General features: G+C 37.3%; 1 protein-coding gene across 1 annotated transcript in view; it reads left to right on the top strand.

Moving 5' to 3' along the window:
* Positions 1 to 20,228, top strand: part of LOC108298797 (cyclin-Y-like protein 2) — a gene marked incomplete at its 3' end in the record, with an annotated part of 29,376 nt that overhangs the window by 8,015 nt on the left and 1,133 nt on the right. The window contains 6 exon segments of the mRNA XM_037735892.1: positions 839 to 854; positions 6,419 to 6,511; positions 12,098 to 12,137; positions 14,557 to 14,610; positions 15,696 to 15,811; positions 19,956 to 20,122. Of these exon segments, the coding sequence (XP_037591820.1) occupies positions 839 to 854; positions 6,419 to 6,511; positions 12,098 to 12,137; positions 14,557 to 14,610; positions 15,696 to 15,811; positions 19,956 to 20,122 (486 nt within the window).

Below are 20,228 nucleotides of genomic sequence, written 5' to 3'. Positions count from 1 at the left end.
AGAGACGGGGTTTCACCATGTTGACCAGGATGGTCTCGATCTCTTGACCTCGTGATCCACCCGCCTCGGCCTCCCAAAGTGCTGGGATTACAGGCTTGAGCCACCGCGCCCGGCCGTGCTTGTTTTGTTTTTAGTGACATATTAGTAGGTGACCACTAAGTGTGGTTCAAAATGCTTACTGGGATTCTGGTGCATCTAGAGATAGGTGCCTGGCCAGGAAGTAGTTCTTAGTGCTGTTAGCTCTTAAATTCTGATAAAAAAGTAAGCTATGTGTAAATGCAGAATGAGAAAATGCTAATGGATCATGGCTCATATATGCAACAGTTAAACTTTTTTATTAGCTAATTTTTTCAACTGGCCTCGTTTTTTTGCCCTTTCCTTTTGTATACAAGATTTGTTTCATTTGTATATAATAGAAACAAAAAGTAAATGAGGTCAAAAAGTAAAACTAAGTTTTTAGATTTTGCTTTATGAGATTTATCATGCCAGATAATTTAAATATAAATGGTTGAAAATAATTTTTTAAAATTGAATTTGTTCTCATTTTACTTAGGAGTAATCAGTAGGACGTTAACAACTACTTTTATTTTATGGTATTTGTATTAGAAATGACCAGTTTGTTTGTTCTTTTTCCTTTCTTAGTAGAAGAAATAAGAAAAAGCAACTATACAAACCATGTAAGTAAACAGTCAAAAGTTAAAAAATTGACAGTTTTACATAAAAGTATGTCTCTCTTAATTACTTTAAATTATAATGAGGACCCCATGCTGATAGCATGGACTTCTTTTTGTGGATTTTCTAAACCTGTTACATTTTTCTAAGTATTAAATGTATTCAGAAAAGTCTTCAGCTTAGTGTGTCCACCTTTTAAGAATTTTGACATTTAAGTTAAATTTCAATAGTCTGATTGTGGTATAAAGATCTGCCTTAACTATTTAGTCATTAATATTTAGCTAAGTTAATTGTCAGCACTGTCTACTGACTTTCTGGTATAGCAGGTGAAAACATAGCTTCCTCACTACACCATGACCTTATGTTTCTCCCTCTGTTTCTTCCAATTGTAGCATAATTTTATTAAATCTAATATTTACATGATTATGACAATGCAAATATTATTCACTGCTAAGTCATATGGTGTTTTCATTGTGCCTCTGCATTACATTTTTCTTCATTTTTTTCTCTGAAACAGTTCTGAAATCTGAGCACTTCTGCCCTTCTTCTGGATCATCTCTTTTTTCCTTGCCTGTGTTACTTTATCCAGCCAAATGCAATAAGTAGCCCCTGGCTGGTCTGTTTGCTTTCATAACTATTCTTTTTTAGCATGAAGCTAATTTTCTGACTATTCGTTTGCCTGTTTTCTAACAGTCGTTTATTCCCCCCAAGTGTTGTAGCATCTATCACATGCCTTTCCAAACTATTTTCCATCTGCTAAAACATATTTGTTCCATTTTTCTTTGTTGCAGGGGTGGGGTGACAACTTACTCTGGCATTTGCCATCCTAATTCAATATAGAGTGACTTTCCTGAGACATGCTCCATGTTTGCTTTTCTGATTCTTTTTGTGCTATCTCCTTAAAGTATTTTGGGATCTCACATAAGTGCCGTCTTATGTGGGATCACCTGTGTCCTAGATTCTATGTTTCCTTCTGTCCTGTTATCCTGGGCGGAGATGTTTAGAGATCTGCCCAGTCTTAAAATCCCTCCTTTTTGATAGAGAGTAAGCCTCTAGGTTGAATCTAAATTTTATGATTCTGAAGATATTCTACAATTGTGCTCTCTTTACAATGTTGTAGTTAAATCTATTGCCATTGTGTGATACATTATTTGTAACTGGCTTTTATATATCTGTAAAAACTTTTTAGGAGCTTCTGTCTCTCTGAGATTCTTAAATTTCATAGTAACAGCTTGGTGGGACTCTTTACATTTTATTGAGGCTACTAAGTCTGCAGACTATCTGTGCTTGATAATTTGTTTTACTTTCTCTGTTACTTTTTTTTTTCTGATAGTCTTATTATTCATACACTAGGCTGCTTAGACCAGTATACCTGCATTAGTTTTTAATTTTTCTCCTTCTATTTTTCAGTTTACCTTATTATTATAGATAGAGTCTTTTTCATGAATGCCCAAAGTGTTAGAAATATATGTTAATTAAGATTTATTTATTTCTAGCCTGGTCAACATAGCAAGACCTCATCTCTACAAAAAGGTGAAATAACAAATTAGCCAGGCATGGTGGCATGTGCCTTCAGTTTTATCTACTCAGGCTAAGGTAGAGGATTGCTTCAGCCCAGCAGTTTGAGGCTGCAGTTAACTATCATTGCATCACTGTCCTCCAGCCTGGGCAACAAAGTGAGACTCTGACTCAGAAAAAGAAAAAATATTATTCTTTAAAAACATATCTAAAATTTATCCTGTCAAAAAGCAGAGAGAAAAACATAAACTTTAGTTATCATTTTATTTTATGTTTGCTGGCAAAAATGCTGTAGTTGATTTATTTATATATTTTTATTCTATAGGTATTGGGGGAAACAGGTGGTCATATGAATAAATTCTTTAGTGGTGATTTGTGAGATTTTGATGTACCCATCACTTGAGCAGTAGCCACTGAACCCAATTTGTAGTCTTTTATCCCTCATTCCACTGCCATTCTTTCCACCGTGTCCCCAAATTCCATTGTATCATTCTTATGCCTTTGCATCTTCATAACTTAGCTCCCAGGTATGAATGAAAACATACAATGTTTAGTTTCCCATTCCTGAGTTGTTTCACTTAGAATAATGCCTCCAATTCCATCCAGGTTCCTGGGAATGCTACTAATTTATTCCTTATTATTGGCTGAGTGGTGTTCTATCATACACACACACACACACACACACACACACACACACACATATACACACACACACATACATATATATATATCACAGTTTCTTTATGCACTCATTGATTCATGGGCATTTGGGCTGCTTCCATATTTTTATAATTGCAAATTGTATTGCTGCAAATATACATGTGCAAGTATTGTTTTTGTATAATTCCTTTTTTTCCTCAGGGTAGATATCCAGCAGCAGGATTACAGGATTGCATGGTGGTTCTACTTTGAATTGTTTGAGGAATCTCCACACTGCTTTCCATAGTGGTTGTACTAGTTTCCATGGTTACCAGCAGTGTAGAGAGTGTTTTCTTTTCACTGCATCCACACCAACATCTATTATTTTTATATTTTTTGGTTATGGCCATTCTTGCAGGAGTAAGGTAGCATAGCATTGTGGTTTTGATTTTCATTTTCCTGGTCATTCATGTTGTTGAGTATGTTTTCATATATTGGTTGGCCAATGGTATATCTTATTTTGAGAATTGTCTTTTTATGTCCTTCACCTACTTTTTGATGGGATTTTTTTTTCCTCTTGTCAATTTGTTTGATTTCCTTGTAGATTCTGTGTATTAGTTCTTCATCAGATGTAGATATTGTGAAGATTTTCTCCCATTCTGTGGTTGTCTGTTTACTCTGCTGATTGTTCCTTTTTCTGTACAGAAGCTTTTTAGTTAAGTCTTAGCTGCTTAATATTTGTTTTTGTTGCATTTGCTTTTGGGTTCTTGGTTATGAAGTTTGCCTGAGGCAGTGTCTAGAAGGGTTTATCAAATGTTATCTTCTAGAGTTTTTATGGTTTCTGGTTGTAGATTTATATCCTTGATCCATCTTGAGCTGATCTTTGTATAAGGTGAGAGTTCAGGATCCAGCTTCATTTTCCTGCATTTAGTTTGCCAATTATTCCAGGCATTAAACCATATAGGGTTTAATTTTTTCACATTATGTTTTAGTTGGCCTTGTTGAAGATCAGTTGGCTGTAGGTATTTTGGTTTATTTCTGGGTTTTCTATTCTGTTCCTTTGGTGTATTTGCCTATTTTTATATCAGTACCACGCTGCTTTGGTGACTATGGCCTTACAGTACAGTTTGAAGTCAGGTAAATTGATGGCTCTAGATTTGTTGGCTTTGCTTAGTATTGTTTTGTCTAGGTGGGGTCTTGCTTTGTTCCATATGAATTTTAGGATTCTTACTTTTTTAGTCCTGTGAAGAATGATAATGGCATTTTGTTAGGAATTACATTGAATTTGTAGATTGCTTTTGGCAGTATGGTCATTTCTACAATATTTATTTAAGCCATTCATGAGAGTGGGATGTCTTCCTACTTGTTTGTGCTGTCCATGATTTCATTCAGCAATGTTTTATAGCTCTCATTGGCATATCAAAAAGATAATCCACCATGTTTAAGTAGGTTTCATACCAGGGATACAGGGATGGTTTAAAATATGTGAGTCGATAAATGTGATACATCACAGAAACAGAATTGAAAGTAAAAAATCACATGATCATCTCAATAGATGTAGAAAAAGCATTGGACAAAATTCTTTTATGATTCAAATGTTTAAAAAGCATTTGACAGCATCCTTTTATGATTAAAAGTCTCAGCAAAATCGGCATACAAGGGACATACCTCAAAGTAATAAAAGTCATTTATGACAAACCCACAGCCAACATAATACTGAATGGTCAAATGTTGAAATCATTACCCCTGAAAACTGGAACAAGACAAGGATGCTCACTTTCACCACTTCTATTCAACATACTACTGGAAAACCTAGCCAGAGCAATCACACAAGAGAAGAAAATAAAGGACATCCAGATCGCTAAATAGAAAGTCAGACTGTCACTGTTTGCTGATAATATGAACGTATAAATAGAAAACCCTAAAGACTCCTCCAAAAAACTCCTAGAACTGATAAATGAATTCAGCAAAGTTTCATGATACAAAATTAATGTACACAAATCAGTAGGTCTGTTACACTCTAATAGCTACCAAGCTGAGAATCAAACTAAGAACCTCAACCCCTTTTACAATAGCTGAAAAATAAAGTAAAATACTTAAAATACACCTAACCAAGGAGGTGAAAGATCTCTACAAGGAAAACAACTTTAGTGTTTTTAATGACTTAAAATGAGAGGCAGCAGGTACAATGGAAGAAGTCAGTGGGTGGGCACTGGCATCCAAGGTGTACTGGACCTTTGATGGTCAGGCTTTAGTTTTGACATTAAATTACTAGGTATGATTATTTTCTAGTTTTTGTTATTAGGCCTTAAAACCACTAAATAACCCCTTCCATTTCTTGTTAAAGATCATAAGATCATAGCAGTTCATACTCTGATTTATGCTGACTGAAGTTAGATGATTTGTTTCTATTTTGTGATTACCTTAAATAATACCTATAAAGAGTGAACTGTTAGAAGTGTTTTGCTTTAATTAAACGTAGTAAAATGTATAATCCAAATGATAACTCAGTTAATTTGTCAAACACTTGTCGAACTTTTTGATTTATTCAAAATTCTATGCTCAGCAGCTGGATGTAGGAACAGTTAGGGCCCGCTGTTACTTTTATGGAGAGGCATATTTTCTCATGAGGAGAATACTCTGCAAGAATTAGTCTCTTGTAACCAGTGGTGAATCTGACTCATTAGTGGACCAAAAAACAAACAAACAAACAAAAAAACATGTTTTTGTGTGGCTACTGGAAAACAGATCCAAAAGGGTAGGTGGAGTCAAGCTTGCTGAAACAAGGAAAGAGAACAGCAGTATTCTAGGCAGAGAGCAGGGGTATAGCAGGAAAATGCCTAGGGTGCAGCTCAAATGATTTATAGAATAAATTGAGTTTTGAAATTAATGGCAAGCATTCTCTGAGAGTCTCATTTGAGTCATGTCATGGCCATCTTATTTAAACATGAAGTGAAAGTTAAATTTTTTAAGTTGTCATCTGTTTTCAGGGTGTGAGAGAATATTAAATTGTTACTCATTTTATCCTCCACATAAGAAAACAGTGCTAAAGAAACCTATGGCTTTCTCACTTGTTGGTGGCCTAGCAACACTGGCACACAGAGTCTCTGAATCTGAAACACTTGTTTTGTCACCTGAAATAATACAATTCGGATTAGTAATTTAGTAAATGTATTAGTCTTGTATTCACTGCAATAAAATGCTCTTCTACTATATTATTTAATACATTACATTTTACTGTAGTAAATAAATAAAAGAAATAGAAATTCTCAGCTGTTTTATGTCACTATAAAAAAAACAATAAAATCTTATTTTAAACCTTTCTCAGTATTTATAAAAGGAATTCATAAAATACTTGTTAGGTTTGATGGCAGGTACCATATTAAGGGAAGCATTTTATAACCTGTATCTCAAACATCGTCTCTGGAAGTTAAGAGCCTCCGATGAGTTCTCTATAGAGTGCACATGATACCACACTCAGGCAATTCATGGAATGTAAAAAATATCCTAGTGCTTTGTCTTTTGACATTTTAACCAATAAAAAAAATACACCTTGATAAGTTTAACTTACACTTCCCTTCCCCTTCAGGAATCTACTCGGCAATATAGTTCCTGTTCAGCCATTTTCCTCGATGACAGCACAGCCAGTCAGCCTCATCTTACAATGATACTAAAGTCGTGAGTACAACCCTAGTGCCAAGGGACAGATTCCTTTATTCCAAAATTATTTCATCCTTTTGGTTGTCCTATTCAGCAGTCATTTTAGGAAATTGAAGTCAACGATATACTGATATACGGATTCTAAATATTAAGTATCAATTTCTCTTTTAAAAAATCTTAGATGTCATAGTAGAAGGGAAAATCAGTTAGCAAATTAGCAATCCCAGGAAAGTATAACTATTTTTTTGGTGCCTTTATGACTTAAGACAATGTTGACTGCAATGAAAAAAAACCTTTTATTGGATTTTGTATGTGTGAAAAATTAGTTTTTCAATGCATTGCAGACCTAAATCAATGTGTACTGCTTTGGACATTAGTCTTGGAAGATGGAGCAGCTTTTTCTCCTCTGGCACCACAGTGTATCTGCATTTGAATTTCTCCCATTGTGCATGAGCACCTCATGGGCCACAAAGATGCACTTTGAGAGCACCCTAAAAGGAAGTTTATTTTAAAAGGAGCAACAACAAACGCCACCACCAGCTCCACTGGGGCTGTCCAGTGTAAATCATTGTCATCTCCTTGGGTTATATAAGTGCTGATTTTTAGAACACAGCTTGGAAAGTGCTAATTTAGAATATTAATGTTTTTATCTTTAATTTTACTTTTTATTGAATAAATGTAAGTAGCTTATAAACAATTTTATTTCAAATGTACTAGCCTTTTTAGCTAATTCAATTGTCAGTAACTTTTACTGGAATTAAAAATGGTGGCCGACTCCTGACTGGAAGACACCTCCCAGCAGGGGTTGACAGATATTTCATACAGGAGAGCTGACATCTGGTGGTTGCTCCTCTGGGATGAAGCTTTAAGAGGAAGGACCAGGCAGCAATCTTTGCTGTTCTACAGCCTCTGCCGGTAATACCTAAGCAAACAGGGTCTGGAGTGGACCTCCAGCAAACTCCAGCAGACCTGCAGAAAAGGCATCTGACTGTTAAAAGGAAAACTAACAAAAAGCAAAACATAAGTGTCAACAAAAAGGACACCCATACAAAAACCCCATCCCCCATCCAAAGGTCATCAGCATCAAAGATTAAAGGTAGATAAATCCATGAAGGTGAGGAAAAGCCAGTGCAAAAATACCGAAAATTCCAAAATCCAGAATGCTTCTTCTTGAGACTCCAGTGTATGGAGAGAGAATGAATTTGATGAATGATAGAAATCAGAAGGTTGATAATAATGAACTCCTCTGAGCTAAAGGAGCAAGTTTTAACCCAATGCAAGGAAGCTAAGAAACTTGGTAAAAAGTTACAGGAATTGGACCAGAATAAACAATTTAGAAAAGAACATAAATGACCTGATGGAGCAGAAAAACATAGCATGAGAACTTCATGAAGCATCAATAACTGAATCAAGCAGAAGAAATGATATCAGAGATTGAAGACAATCCTAATAAAATAAAGTGTAAAGGCAAGATTAGGGAAAAAAGAATGAAAAGTAACAAACAAAGCTTCCAAGAAATATGGAACTGTGTAAAAAGACCAAACCTATATTTGATTGGTATACCTTAGAATGATGGGGAGAATGGAACCAAGTTGGAAAACACATTTCAGGTTAATATCCAGGAGAACTTCCCCAAACTAGGCAAGATAGGCCAACATTCAAATTCAGAAAATAAAGAGAACACCACTAAGATACTCCTTGAGAAGAGCAACCCCAAGATACATAATCATCAGATTCACCAAGGTTGAAACCAAGGAAAAAATGTTAAGGGCTGCCAAAGACAAAGGTCAGGTTTCCTACAAAGGGTAGTCCATCAGACTAACAGTGGATTTCTCTGCAGAAACTCTACAAGCCAGAAGAGAGTGGGGGTGAATATTCAACATTTTTTTTTTCTTTTTTACACTGTTGTAAACTATCTTCCAAACACCAGCTATGGAGCAAGCTGGGAATAGAATGGGTGTCTCTGTCTCAAAATTCTTAAAGAAAATAGTTTTCAACCCAGAATTTCATCTCCAGCCAAACTTAGCTTCATAAGTGAAGGAGAAATAAAATCCTCTCCAGACGAACAAATGCTGAGGGATTTTGTCATGACTAGGCCTGCCTTACAAGAGTTACTGAAGGAAGCACTAAATATTGAAAGAAAAAATTGGTACCAACCACTGCAAAAACATAGCAAAATACAAAGACAAATGACACTATGAAGAAACTGCATAACTAATTTGCTAAATAACCAGCTAGCATCTTAATGACAGGATTATATTCACACATAACAATATTAACCTTAAACTTAAATGAGCGAAATGCCCCAGTTAAAAGACACAGACTGACAAACTGGATAAAGAGTCAAGACCCATTGGTGTTCTGTATTTAGGAGACCCATGTCATGTGCAAAGACACATATAGGCTCAAAATAAAGGAACGAAGGAATAATTTACCTAGCAAATGGAAAGCAAAAAAAGCAGGGTTTGTAATTCTCACTGATAAAACAGACACTAAACCAATAGAGATCAAAAAAGAAAAGGGCATTACATAATGGCAAGGGGATCAGTGCAACAAGAAGAGCTAACTATCCCAAATATATATGCACCTAATACTGGAGCAACCAGATTCATAAAGCAAGTTCTCAGAGACCTACAAAGAGACTTAGATTGCCACACAATAATAGTGGGAGGTTTTAACACCCCACTGTCAATATTAGATCAATGAGACAGAAAATTAACAAGGATATTCATGACTTGAGCTAGCTCTGGACCAAGCAGACCTAATAGACATCTACAGATCTCTCCACCCCAAGACAACAGAACATACATTCTTTTCAGCACCACATAATTGGAAGTAAAACATTCCTCAGCAAATGCAAAAGAATGGAAATCGTAACAGTCTCTCAGTCTGTTCTTTTGCATTTGCTGAGTAGTGTTTTACTTCCAATTATGTGGTCCATTTTAGAATAAGTGCTATGTGAAAAAATAGAAGAAGAAAAAAAAAGAAACTCAAAACCATACAACTACACAGAAACTGAATTACCTGGTTCCTGAATGACTGCTTGGTAAATAACAAAATTAAGGCAGAAATAAATAAGTTCTTAGAAACAAATGGAAACCAAGGCACAATGTACCCGAATCTCTGGGACACAGCTAAAGCAGTGTTTAGAGGGAAATTTGTAGCACTAAATGCCCAGATCAGAAAGTGGGAAAGATCTCAAATCAACACCCTAAGATTACCATTAAAACAACTAGAGATGTAAGAGCAAACAAACTCAAAAGCTTGCAGAAGGCAAGAAACAACTAAGATCAGAGCAGAACTGAAGGAGATGGAGACATGAAAAACCTTCAAAAAATCAGTGAACCCAGGAACTAGTTTTTGGAAAAGATTAGCAAAATAGACCACTAGCCAGACTGATAAAGGAGAAAAGAGAGAAGAATCAAATAGACACACTAAAAAATGCTAAAGGGGATATCACCACTGATCCCACAGAAATGCAAACTATGATCAGAGAATGCTATAAACACCTCTATGCAAATAAACTTGAAAATCTAGAAGAAATGGATAAATTTTTAGACATAAAAATTTACCAGGAAAAATTCAAATCCCTGAATAGACCAGTAACAAGTTCTAAGATTGAGGCAGTAATTAATAGCCACCAACCAAAAAAAGCCCAGGAACAGGTGGATTCACAGCTGAAAAATAGGGATGGCTGTGAGGTCTCTTTATGTGAAGAAAAGCATCCTGGAAGATTCTGATTTTCACCCCAATTCAATTATTCCAAACTTTGTGGCACATTTAAATCACCTGGGAAACTTAACAACAACTTTGATGCCCAAAGTCATCCCCAAAACTGATTTAAATTAAAATGTTTTATGTTGAAAATGAGGCAGTTATTAAAGCCCCTCAGGTGACTTTAATGTGCAGCAAAGTTTGAGAGCCACTGCTTAATTTGAGTTTAGGACAAGAAAGTGCTCCTATTTGGTAGGACCTTGGGCAAGTCAGTTTTAAGGTTTGCTTTCCTGATCTGTAAAATGAGTATTGGATTAAATGTGATGTAAGGTCGTTGGTCCTTTCCAGCATATAACTTCAAATTCTGCGATTTTAAAATTATTTCAGAGATGAAAACTACTTGAAGGACTATAGACATATCCGTCTTGAGTGCTAATGTTACAGGCTTTTTAAAAAGTGCGAATATTGTATAGACCTATTACTAAAATTGAGATTTGCCTTCCCTCAGTTATTTTGAGCCTCATTCTAGATGCGAAGGGTAAATAAAAGCACACAACTTACATAAGAGAACCTCTTGCTTTCAGTAGAACTTCTTGTTTTTTGATACACAGCATCAGTGGGTAATGTAGGAATATAGTTACATATATCTGAAGGGCTGTATCTGTTCATAAATATTTCAGTTAAACTAATTGAAGGTACCTGCCATTCATATTACACTGTCATATTACACCGCCTTGTTAGCACTGCTTATTTTAGGATCACTGTCCTTATCATTGATTTCCTGTGTGCTTATGTTTACTAATATATCTTTTAATAATTATGCAAAAGTGATTTCCAATAATTTTATTTGTTGTAAAGCACTTTCATTATGTATTTTTAGGGAAATAATACAAATTGGGTGGGTAGGAGATAGTAAACTAAACTAAAATGCAGGGCCTAACATCTATTTTTTGAAACAGATTCTCACCCAGGCTGGAGTGCAATGGCATGATCTCAGCTCACTGCAACCTCCACCTCTTAGGTTCAAGCAATTCTCCTGCCTCAGCCTCCTGAGTAGCTGGGATTACAGGCACCCACCACCATACCCGGCTAATTTTTTTGTATTTTTAGTAGAGACAGTTTAACTATATTGGCCAGGCTGGTCTAGAACTTGTAACCTCATGACCTGCCCACATGGTCTCGTGAAGTGCTAGGATTACAGACATGAGCCACCTCACTCATCCTGGGTCTAACATCTTAAAAAAGAAACCACTACTGTATGGGTTACATTTAAACATACGAGCATATAGACATAAATTGCATGAGGCTGAATGTGGTGGCTCATGCCTGTAATCCCAGCACTTTGGGAGGCTGAGGCAGGTGGATCACTTGAGGCCAGTAGTTTGAGACCAACTTGACCATCATGGCAAAATCCCATCCCTACTAAAAATTAGCTGGGCGTAGTGATGCAAACCTATAGTTCCAACTACTTGGGAGGCTGAGGCATGAGAATTGCCTGTACCCAGGAGGCGGAAGTTGTGGTGAGCCAAGATTGAGCCATTGCACTCCAGTCTGGGCAACAGAGAAAGACTCTGGGTCAATAAATAAATAAATACATAAAATAAAGTACATGGGTCAAAAGGTTTTGTAGGTAGAAGGGCATATAACAGGGAAATATGTTATTATTTATATATTATAATCATCAACAGAAACATGTCTTCTAAGAGCATACTGCCTTGCATTTTGCTAAAAGCCAAGAAATGAAAACAAGAAAGTGCCCTTATGGTACTGTTCTGAACTAGAAGATTTTAATTTCAGGGCCACTAGGAGAGTTTCCTTTGCACCCTTTTTAAAAAATGTCTTCAGGCCCAACAAATGATAACATCTATTGTTACGAATTTTTTTTCTTCCACAGTGTGTCCTTAGCGATATATTATCATATCAAGCGAAGGTGAGTTTTTAAAATCTTGTCTTGTTATTCTGGCTAATTACTTTGCAAGCTATCTAGTTTAGCGTTAGGTCACAGCTCTAGACATCATAAGCTATATTGTGTCTACTAAAATATTGAAGCAAATTATTTGTGTTTTCTTTGATCCTTAAGCCTCTTTTGATTCTTAAATGACTGAGAATTCTGAGTATGTTTTTATAATGATGATATTGGTATTTAATGTGATAGAAATATAAAACTGAGTTTTTTTTTTTCCAAATCTATTTTTAGTTTAGATTTCACGGCTTTACCACTGTTGATATCATGAGCTAGATAATGCTTTGTCCTGAGGACCGTCCTGTGCATTGCAGAAAGTTTAGCAGCGTTGATGACCTCTGTCGGTAGTAATCCATGACCCAGGTTGTGACAGCAGAAAATATTCCTGAGAACAATATTGTTAACATAAATTTTTTTATGAAAAAATGACTTTTCTACAACAAAATCTTCAGTAAAAGTGTGTTATGTATTTATATTATTGAAAATCTCTAATGTTGGGCTTAATAAAAGATAGCTGGATTCCCTAGCTCATTTTTTTGCAAATTGCTTTAAAAAAGGAATAAGATAACCTAGTCTTATGAAAATATGTAGTTGGTAAAAGGTGTATTTTTAAAGCTTTCAGACAGCTGTGGGTATTCTTGAATACAAAATCAAAACTTCACAAGTGCTAGTTTCTTAAAGTGGCATTTTACATATTAATCTATTCCATCAGCACTCATCGATCTTTCTTAAACAGTAAATGGATCTTTCCACCCATATTTGCATTTATAATATTATGCATTAGTTATTTGGAAAATATTGGTTTTTGTTTTATTGTATCAAAAATCACTTTTTTAGTTTAACCACCAATCTTATTTTGAAACATTATAAAATATTGAGAGGGCGTCAATATTTTATATTATATTTGAAGGAACAAATTTTTCAAAGTCCTCAGGAAAGCTTAAATTTTATCACTGGGAACAAATACTTTCCTTGTGACATGAGTGACAGATTTCCTTGTGAATGAGAGCACCCTCACTTCATTTATATTTGAGAATGATAGTTGTACTTTTTGAAAGACCTAGTGTCACTCTGTCACTTGGCTGGAATGGATTGGCATAATCTCAGCTCAAGGGGTCCTCTCACCTCAGGCTCCTGAGTAGCTGGAACCACAAGTGTGTGGCACCACACCTGGCTTTTCTTTTTTTGTGACTTTGGTAGAGACAGGGTTTTGCCATGTTGCCCAGGCTGGTCTTGAACTCCTGAAGGAGTTTAGCTGCAGTGCTAAACTCCCAAAGTGCTGGGATTTTACAGGCATGAGCCACTGCACTGGCTCAGCTGTTCTTTTAAATAAAACTGATGTTCCATGAAAAACGTGATTGTTCAGTTCACAATTAAATCATGAATCTTTTTTTTTTTAAACACAACCATACTGCAGTCAACAGAAGTGCTTCTTGTTAACTTTCCACTTACTCAGAATACTAAAGAGAAATGTCAAGATTTAATAGCACCATTTTTACTGCTTCGATTAAGATATTCTTAAGTAATTCATCCTATCTTTTTTAAATGTAAGGAACAGTAAAAGAATAGCATGTCTACTGGACTAATTTTGTACCACTTCTTTGATTTATGCTGAGAAACCAGCAGTTTTACCCAATTTTGCTTTTATACAATTATGGCAAGTGTCTGTGAAAAAGCAGGCAATACCTTTACAATTTTTAAAAATGTTTTCTTTTTTTTTTATCAGCTTTCTTGGGTTGAATTACTATGGTTATTAGAACAGTGTTGACCTCTTAGGCCTTCTGGAAAAGGGTTCTTGGGGATCCCCGGAGGTCCATAGAGCACATTTGGTGAACCACTGGTTTTACACAGGCACAATGTATTAGTTTTACGAAGTTTAAAGTCATCAAAGACTGGCTTCTTTTACAATAAAAAGGCAGATGAGTTTTTAATTTAAACTATTGAAAATAAATAAAAACATCATGAGAGTATGCTAAAGAGAACTAAAGAGAAAGAAAGCTAGCAATCTGAATCACATTTACATTTATTAAAGTTCTGAGGAGTTTATTGCCACCACCACTGCTTTGTAAAATGTTCTTGTGTTTCAGTGTGTGGTTGGAAGAGTGAAAATATGTTTGGTTTATTGCCATTGCCTGTTAGGGAGGGTCCGTTCTTACAGGCAGTTCTGACTGGTTATCATATAAAAGACTTTCCAGTACAGGACATGATGTGCTGAGTAAGAAGAGGTCAGGAAAAACTCTTCAGGTCAGGGTCCAGGAGAATAATTTTTAAAAACTCTTTGCTTTAGTGCAGTAAACACCAAAGCACATAGGAGGCATTATTTTACAAAACAGGTATTATAATAAGATACTAACAATTTTTGAGGTAATGGATACTCTTATTTTATAGAGATGGAGATAGATCTTTGGGCATTTTTGATGAAGAGTTACATCCATTTACAGTAAGTGTCACTTTTTTTTGTTTGTTTTGAGACGGAGATTTGCTCCTGTCTAGGCTGGAGTGCGACAGTGCCATGTTGGCTTACTGCAGCCTCTACCTCCCAGGTTCGAGCAATTCTCCTGCATCAGACTCCCAAGTAGCTGGGATTACAGGTGCCGGCCACCATGCCTGGCTAATTTTGTATTTTGGTAGAAATGGGGTTTCACCATGTTGGAAAGGCTGGTTTCAAATTCCGGACCTCGACCTCCCAAAGTAATAGGATTACAGGCATGAGTCACTGTGCCTGGCCCAGCAAGTGTCACGTTTGTTGAAGTTGTATTTTCATCAGAGACTTTTATCTGTTTCATGCCAAAGTCAGAGGCATCTTTCTTTAAGTCTCGATCCCCATTTCATGTTACATCTAGTCATCTTATTTCAAAAGTGTTATAAAACGAACATGCTGGAATAAGATCTGATCTGCAGCTCTGTTTAATTAGTAAGCTAGTGTGAGTAAATATACTATCCAAGTAACACAAAATCTATCTTTTAAAAAGATAATTGTCAATAGCATCAAGCAATGTAAGAATATGTAAATACTTTTAACACAGAAGCATTTTTATGAAGAGAGTTAAAAAACTTCAGTTTTAATAAATTTAAATGGTGTGAAAATTTAAAATGCACTTTCTCAGGTACTTAATAGCCACATGTGGCTAGAGATTATTGTATTTAACAGCATAGGCTTAGAGCCTCCTGGTTACAGGAAACTATTTTCTCAAAGTTTATTGCAGAGAAGAATGGCAGATGGTCAGTAACACATTAAAGCCTAAGAGTAGCTTACAATTGGATAGAATTATGTGGGGGAAACAGCAAAAATGAACAAACATTTTCTGAACTTAAGCTCATATTATTTTTAAGTGAATGTTGATGAGTATTAAATCATTATGGTATTTTAAGATCCTACTGCTCATATTATAAAGACTAAAAGATATCTCTCCAATCGGAATTATTGTAAGTGATACACGGGCACAAATGTGAACACTGCTGTCTTAAGAGTACTTTGGATTTTTTCTTCAATGGATACTTACATTGAGTCCTTTCTTCTTTCAGCAAGAAGAGCTTCTGGAGGAATACTTGCTGTATGATCCTGAACACAAAGTGATTTTCAAATTTGTTAATACTCTGTTTAAAGCTGCAAGGCTAACAGCTGAATTTGCAATCGTGAGTCTGGTAAGATATTTTCTATTAATAAAGCATCGTTAGCAATTGGTCTTGTAAACAGGGTGGTATGGTCATGTTTTTAAATAACAGTAAGTTTCTGAAATCATCTCAGAATGTTAAGAGAAACTTATGAAAGCAAATATACACATTGAGGTGAATCATCATTTTGGCTTAAAATGTCTCAATTGCTTTTCTAATCTCAGAACAATTGCTATTAAAGACAGCAGGAGGGATTTCTCATTTCTCACCACACACTTCAGTGCACACATGCACACACTGTGCACACACATCCAGGGCATGTGGAGGACTTGGAATGGGGAGTAGTAACAAAACCATCCAGTTGATGGGAAGGAATAGATGCCAGTATAGGTCTAAGCTGAGTCCCAGGCTATTTCCCCAGGCAATTCTGATGCATGTTGTGATTGCAAGCTGCCACCCTAAATTCATTGTTCCTTGGATGATGAGTGTTAATCCACCCCTGCTGATCACCTGTGCCTGCTCATGACGTTGCCCAGGAATGTGGTTCCAGTAGTACTTGGACACAGGCTTTGCTAGTTGGTCTACCAAGTCATAGCTGTGTCACTACATTTACATCATCCCTACAGAATTTTTTTGATGAAACTATTATTTTAAGTAATAAATTCTGTTCAAATTGTTAAAATTAGTCTTATTCCTCCCCACAGCACACCTATAGAGTAACGTCAACTTCATGGCTGGGAAGGAAAAAATACTTAGACCAGTACTTCTTTAGCATCCAGTTAGAGCCTAGAGGAGAAGGCTCCTGCTGTACACTTGAATCAAAGCCCTCAATGGACACTGGACCAAACACAGGCCTTCTAGAGGAGCTGAAAATCATTTGGAACTCTTGGCTTTTGCTGGAGGGAAGCAGGAGTGGTGCTTCCAGATACAGAGAGATAGGTGACATAGGAAGGAAAGCTGGATTGTAAAAGGGGGAGTTTTGTACATGGGCTAAGCTCAATGTGCCTTTGAGAGAGCAGAGTGGCAGAATCTAGTCATCATTTGGATATACAGGACTAGAGCATGAATCTGATGTAGAGCTACAGAATGAAGAGCAACAGTGGCTGTTTAAATACCAAGAAAGTGTGTAGAATGAAATTGGACAAGCCAGGCCTGGTGGTTTCATGCCTTTAGTCCTAGCTATTTGGGAGGCTGAGGTGGGGAATTACTTTATCCCAGCAGTTTAAATCCAGCCTTGGCCAGAGGATGAGACCCTGTATTTTAAGAAAAGAAAAAATAAGGTCAGGTACAGTATCTCATGCCTGTAATCCCAGCATTTTGGGAGGCCAAGTTGAAAGAATTGCTTGACTGTGGGAGTTCAAGACCAGACTGGGCAGTAAAGTGAGACCCATTTCTACCAAAAAAAAAAAATTCAAGAAATTAGCTGGACATGGTAGCACATGCCTGTGGCCTCAGGTCCATGGCAGGCTGAGGCAGGAAGATCACTTGAGCCCAGGAGGTGGAGGCTGCAGTGACCCGTATTTATGCCACTGTACTCTAGCCTGGGCAACAGAGTGAGACCCTGTCTCAAAAACAGATAAAGTGGATGGAAAATAGGTCAGTAAGGACTGTTATCATCATTTAAGGGACAAGCCACCAGAAGAATGGCTTCTAGAGTGGGAGGAGGAAAAGCAGAAGAGGATAACAAAAGGTGAAAGAGTTCAAGATAGGAGAGGCTGTGGTCACAGTGCTGAATGCTGCCAAGCGGTGACTTAATTCATGAACACTCACTGGATGCTGACTCTGTGCTGCTCTTCTAAGTGCTGGGGTAGAGGAGAGGACAGGTGGAACACAGTTCTTGCTTTTACGAGCTTGTGTTCTAGGTGGATTGAACTTCAGTATTTTTTTAGGTAGTATGAAACAGCAGGAAGAAAACAGGATAAAGGGACACAGAGTGATTGGGGGCTTTTTGATGTGGAATACTAAGAAAAGCCTCTCTAGGGAGCTGACATTTGAACAGACCCAAGTAAAGGAATGACGGGAAAGAGTGCTGACATTACAGGAAGCAGGATGACTGCCAAGACAGACAAAAACATGTTTCATGTGTGTTTGAGGAACAAACAGCAAGGTGACCAGCATGGTCAGAGTGAAGAATGAGGGAAACAGTAGAGAGGAGGCCCCATGGGCAGTGCCATAGCTCACAGGGCCTTTTGGCTTGCAGGCCATAGGAAGAAGTTAAGGTTTTGCTCTAGTTTGATGGGAAACTCATGGTTGATCTTAGGCAGGGGAGTCCCATGCTCTAAATGAAGAGCCTATGCTGGCTGCTTTGGGGTCAGTAGGCCATAGCTGGGAGGCACAGTGGAGGCTGAGAAGAGAGTTAAGAAACCTCTAGGGTAGTCCAGGTGAGCATTGACAGACTGTGGTTCACCATGAAGCCAGGCAGACTACCAGTGAAGGTAGACATGACAGGCAGTGCACACAGATTGAAGCAGGGGAATTGAAATGCAGGTATTTGGCCCCAACATCTAGGCAAATGGAAATGTCTGAGGAGCTCCAGTTTGTCAGTGTGAAGGCACCAGAAATAAGTGCCTATTGGCAAAAGGAACCCTGGGAGAGTCATGTCAGGGGCAGGCAGCGTAGGTGAAGGAGAGATGGAAGATGAACTGGCATGAGGTTATGGTGTTGTGCTCACCAGTGAGAGGACATAGTTGGAGAGCAGTGAGGAGTGGGATGGGGACAAAGGAAACACAATTTGGGAGAAATCTCTGGTAGAGAGGAAGAAAATCTTCAGAAAGAGGTGACTGTGGGAACAGTATTCTGCAAAAGTGAGATGGGGTCAACTGCACTGAAGGAAGAGTTGACATCAGTGGGAATAAAGAATTTTTCTCAAACTCACCTAGATGGGCATGTGGCATGGATGAGTGTCAGCAGGTCAGCAGCTTAGCAGGAAAGGGGATGGGAAGTTGAAGCCTTGCCATGTTTCAGTGCTCTCTGATTCCTATGCAGTTGAACCCAGGGAGGGAGATTCATTCTTGAAATACTTGAGACCGCAGTTTGGTAGAAAGGGAGCAGAATCTTTAAAACATGTCATGTTCAATAGCCATGTGTTTTTGAAAACATACTTGAATTTGGCAGGTCAGATCTGGCAATGTTTTCCAAACGGATAACCTGCATACAAGAAATAAACTCACCTTTTTTTAAAAAAATAAAGTTTAAACCTTTTGTTAAGATGTAAAGAGTTCAAGTAGCTCATGGACATACTGTTCTGCAGAGCAGCCTCTCAGGTAACAACACCTCACAGCTCACCTTTAATCTTCACTCAGCTGTTCACTTTTCCCAATTCTTTGTGGGACCGATGTTTGATAGATGTAAAGTGATTCATGAAATTGTCTCACAAACTGCTGGGCAGCAGGTTTAGAGGAATCCCAGGGATACAGGGATTGGCAGCTTTTTCCACTTTAAAACCAACAGAATTGTTTAAGTTGCAGATGATGTATGACATAATAAATTTGTATGAAGTGATCATGAAGATGTGAAAAATAGGGGCTGTGAGAAGGACTCTCCTTTATACATGTGTGTTTCTTATCAAGTGAGCAACTGCATATGTGCAATGTTTTACAACCCCACAGACTTGTGTCCGCCATGCTGCTCTGCACAGCAGCCACCGGGAGGCTCTCTTGACCAGGAGTTTTTTAAGCTAGTGCCCCAGAAGGGTGAGTTTTTGTGATAAGGAGGTTAATATTTGCTATCACAAGGTTTTACATATTCAAGTTTGACATACTTGCAACATTTCCATCTGCCTATCAGCTAGATGTGAGATATATGTGGCAGGCACTTGAGGATTTATTGAACAACTTTAATCCACACTGGGCATGTGTGTGTGTACTGCCTTTTATGATTGTGAAGGTGACAACACTGCCTCTTTTTATGATGCCCTTGGCAGAGCCATACAGTCATTCTTGTGACCAAAATTGGGCTGTAAATTTCTATGCGCAGAGTAGGTAGAAGAAGTATCTGACCCATGATTGTGATATGGCCGCTTGCCTGGCTGATCAAGTCAAGTCTCTGTAGAGCATAAGAATAAAAGGCACTTACTTTCTGATCAAGACCACAAGGAATCTGTCATTCATAAGAGTTCTTATCACAGCACTTAAACGGAGCTAAATCAAAGGCCAGTGTTTGCTATGTTTTACAGATTTACATAGAAAGACTTGGAAGTTATGTTTCTATCGACATTTGTCCAACCAACTGGAAGAGGATTTTCTTGGGAGCCCTTCTTACTGCCTCCAAGGCTTGGAGTGATGCACCTTTGTGGAATGAGGACTACTGCAGGCTCTTTGACAATGTTACAGTTGAAGAAATGTGAGTTTGTATGATTTTTGTGAACTTTCTTTCCTTTCTTCTCTTTCTTTCTTTCTTTCTTTCTTTCTTTCTTTCTTTCTTTCTTTCTTTCTTTCTTTCTTTCTTT

Source organism: Cebus imitator, unplaced genomic scaffold, assembly GCF_001604975.1.
Source record: "Cebus imitator isolate Cc_AM_T3 unplaced genomic scaffold, Cebus_imitator-1.0 Scaffold1095, whole genome shotgun sequence".
Lineage (NCBI taxonomy): Eukaryota > Metazoa > Chordata > Mammalia > Primates > Cebidae > Cebus > Cebus imitator.
Note: the sequence above shows the minus strand (reverse complement) of the source record. Positions and strands in the feature narration are given on the sequence as shown.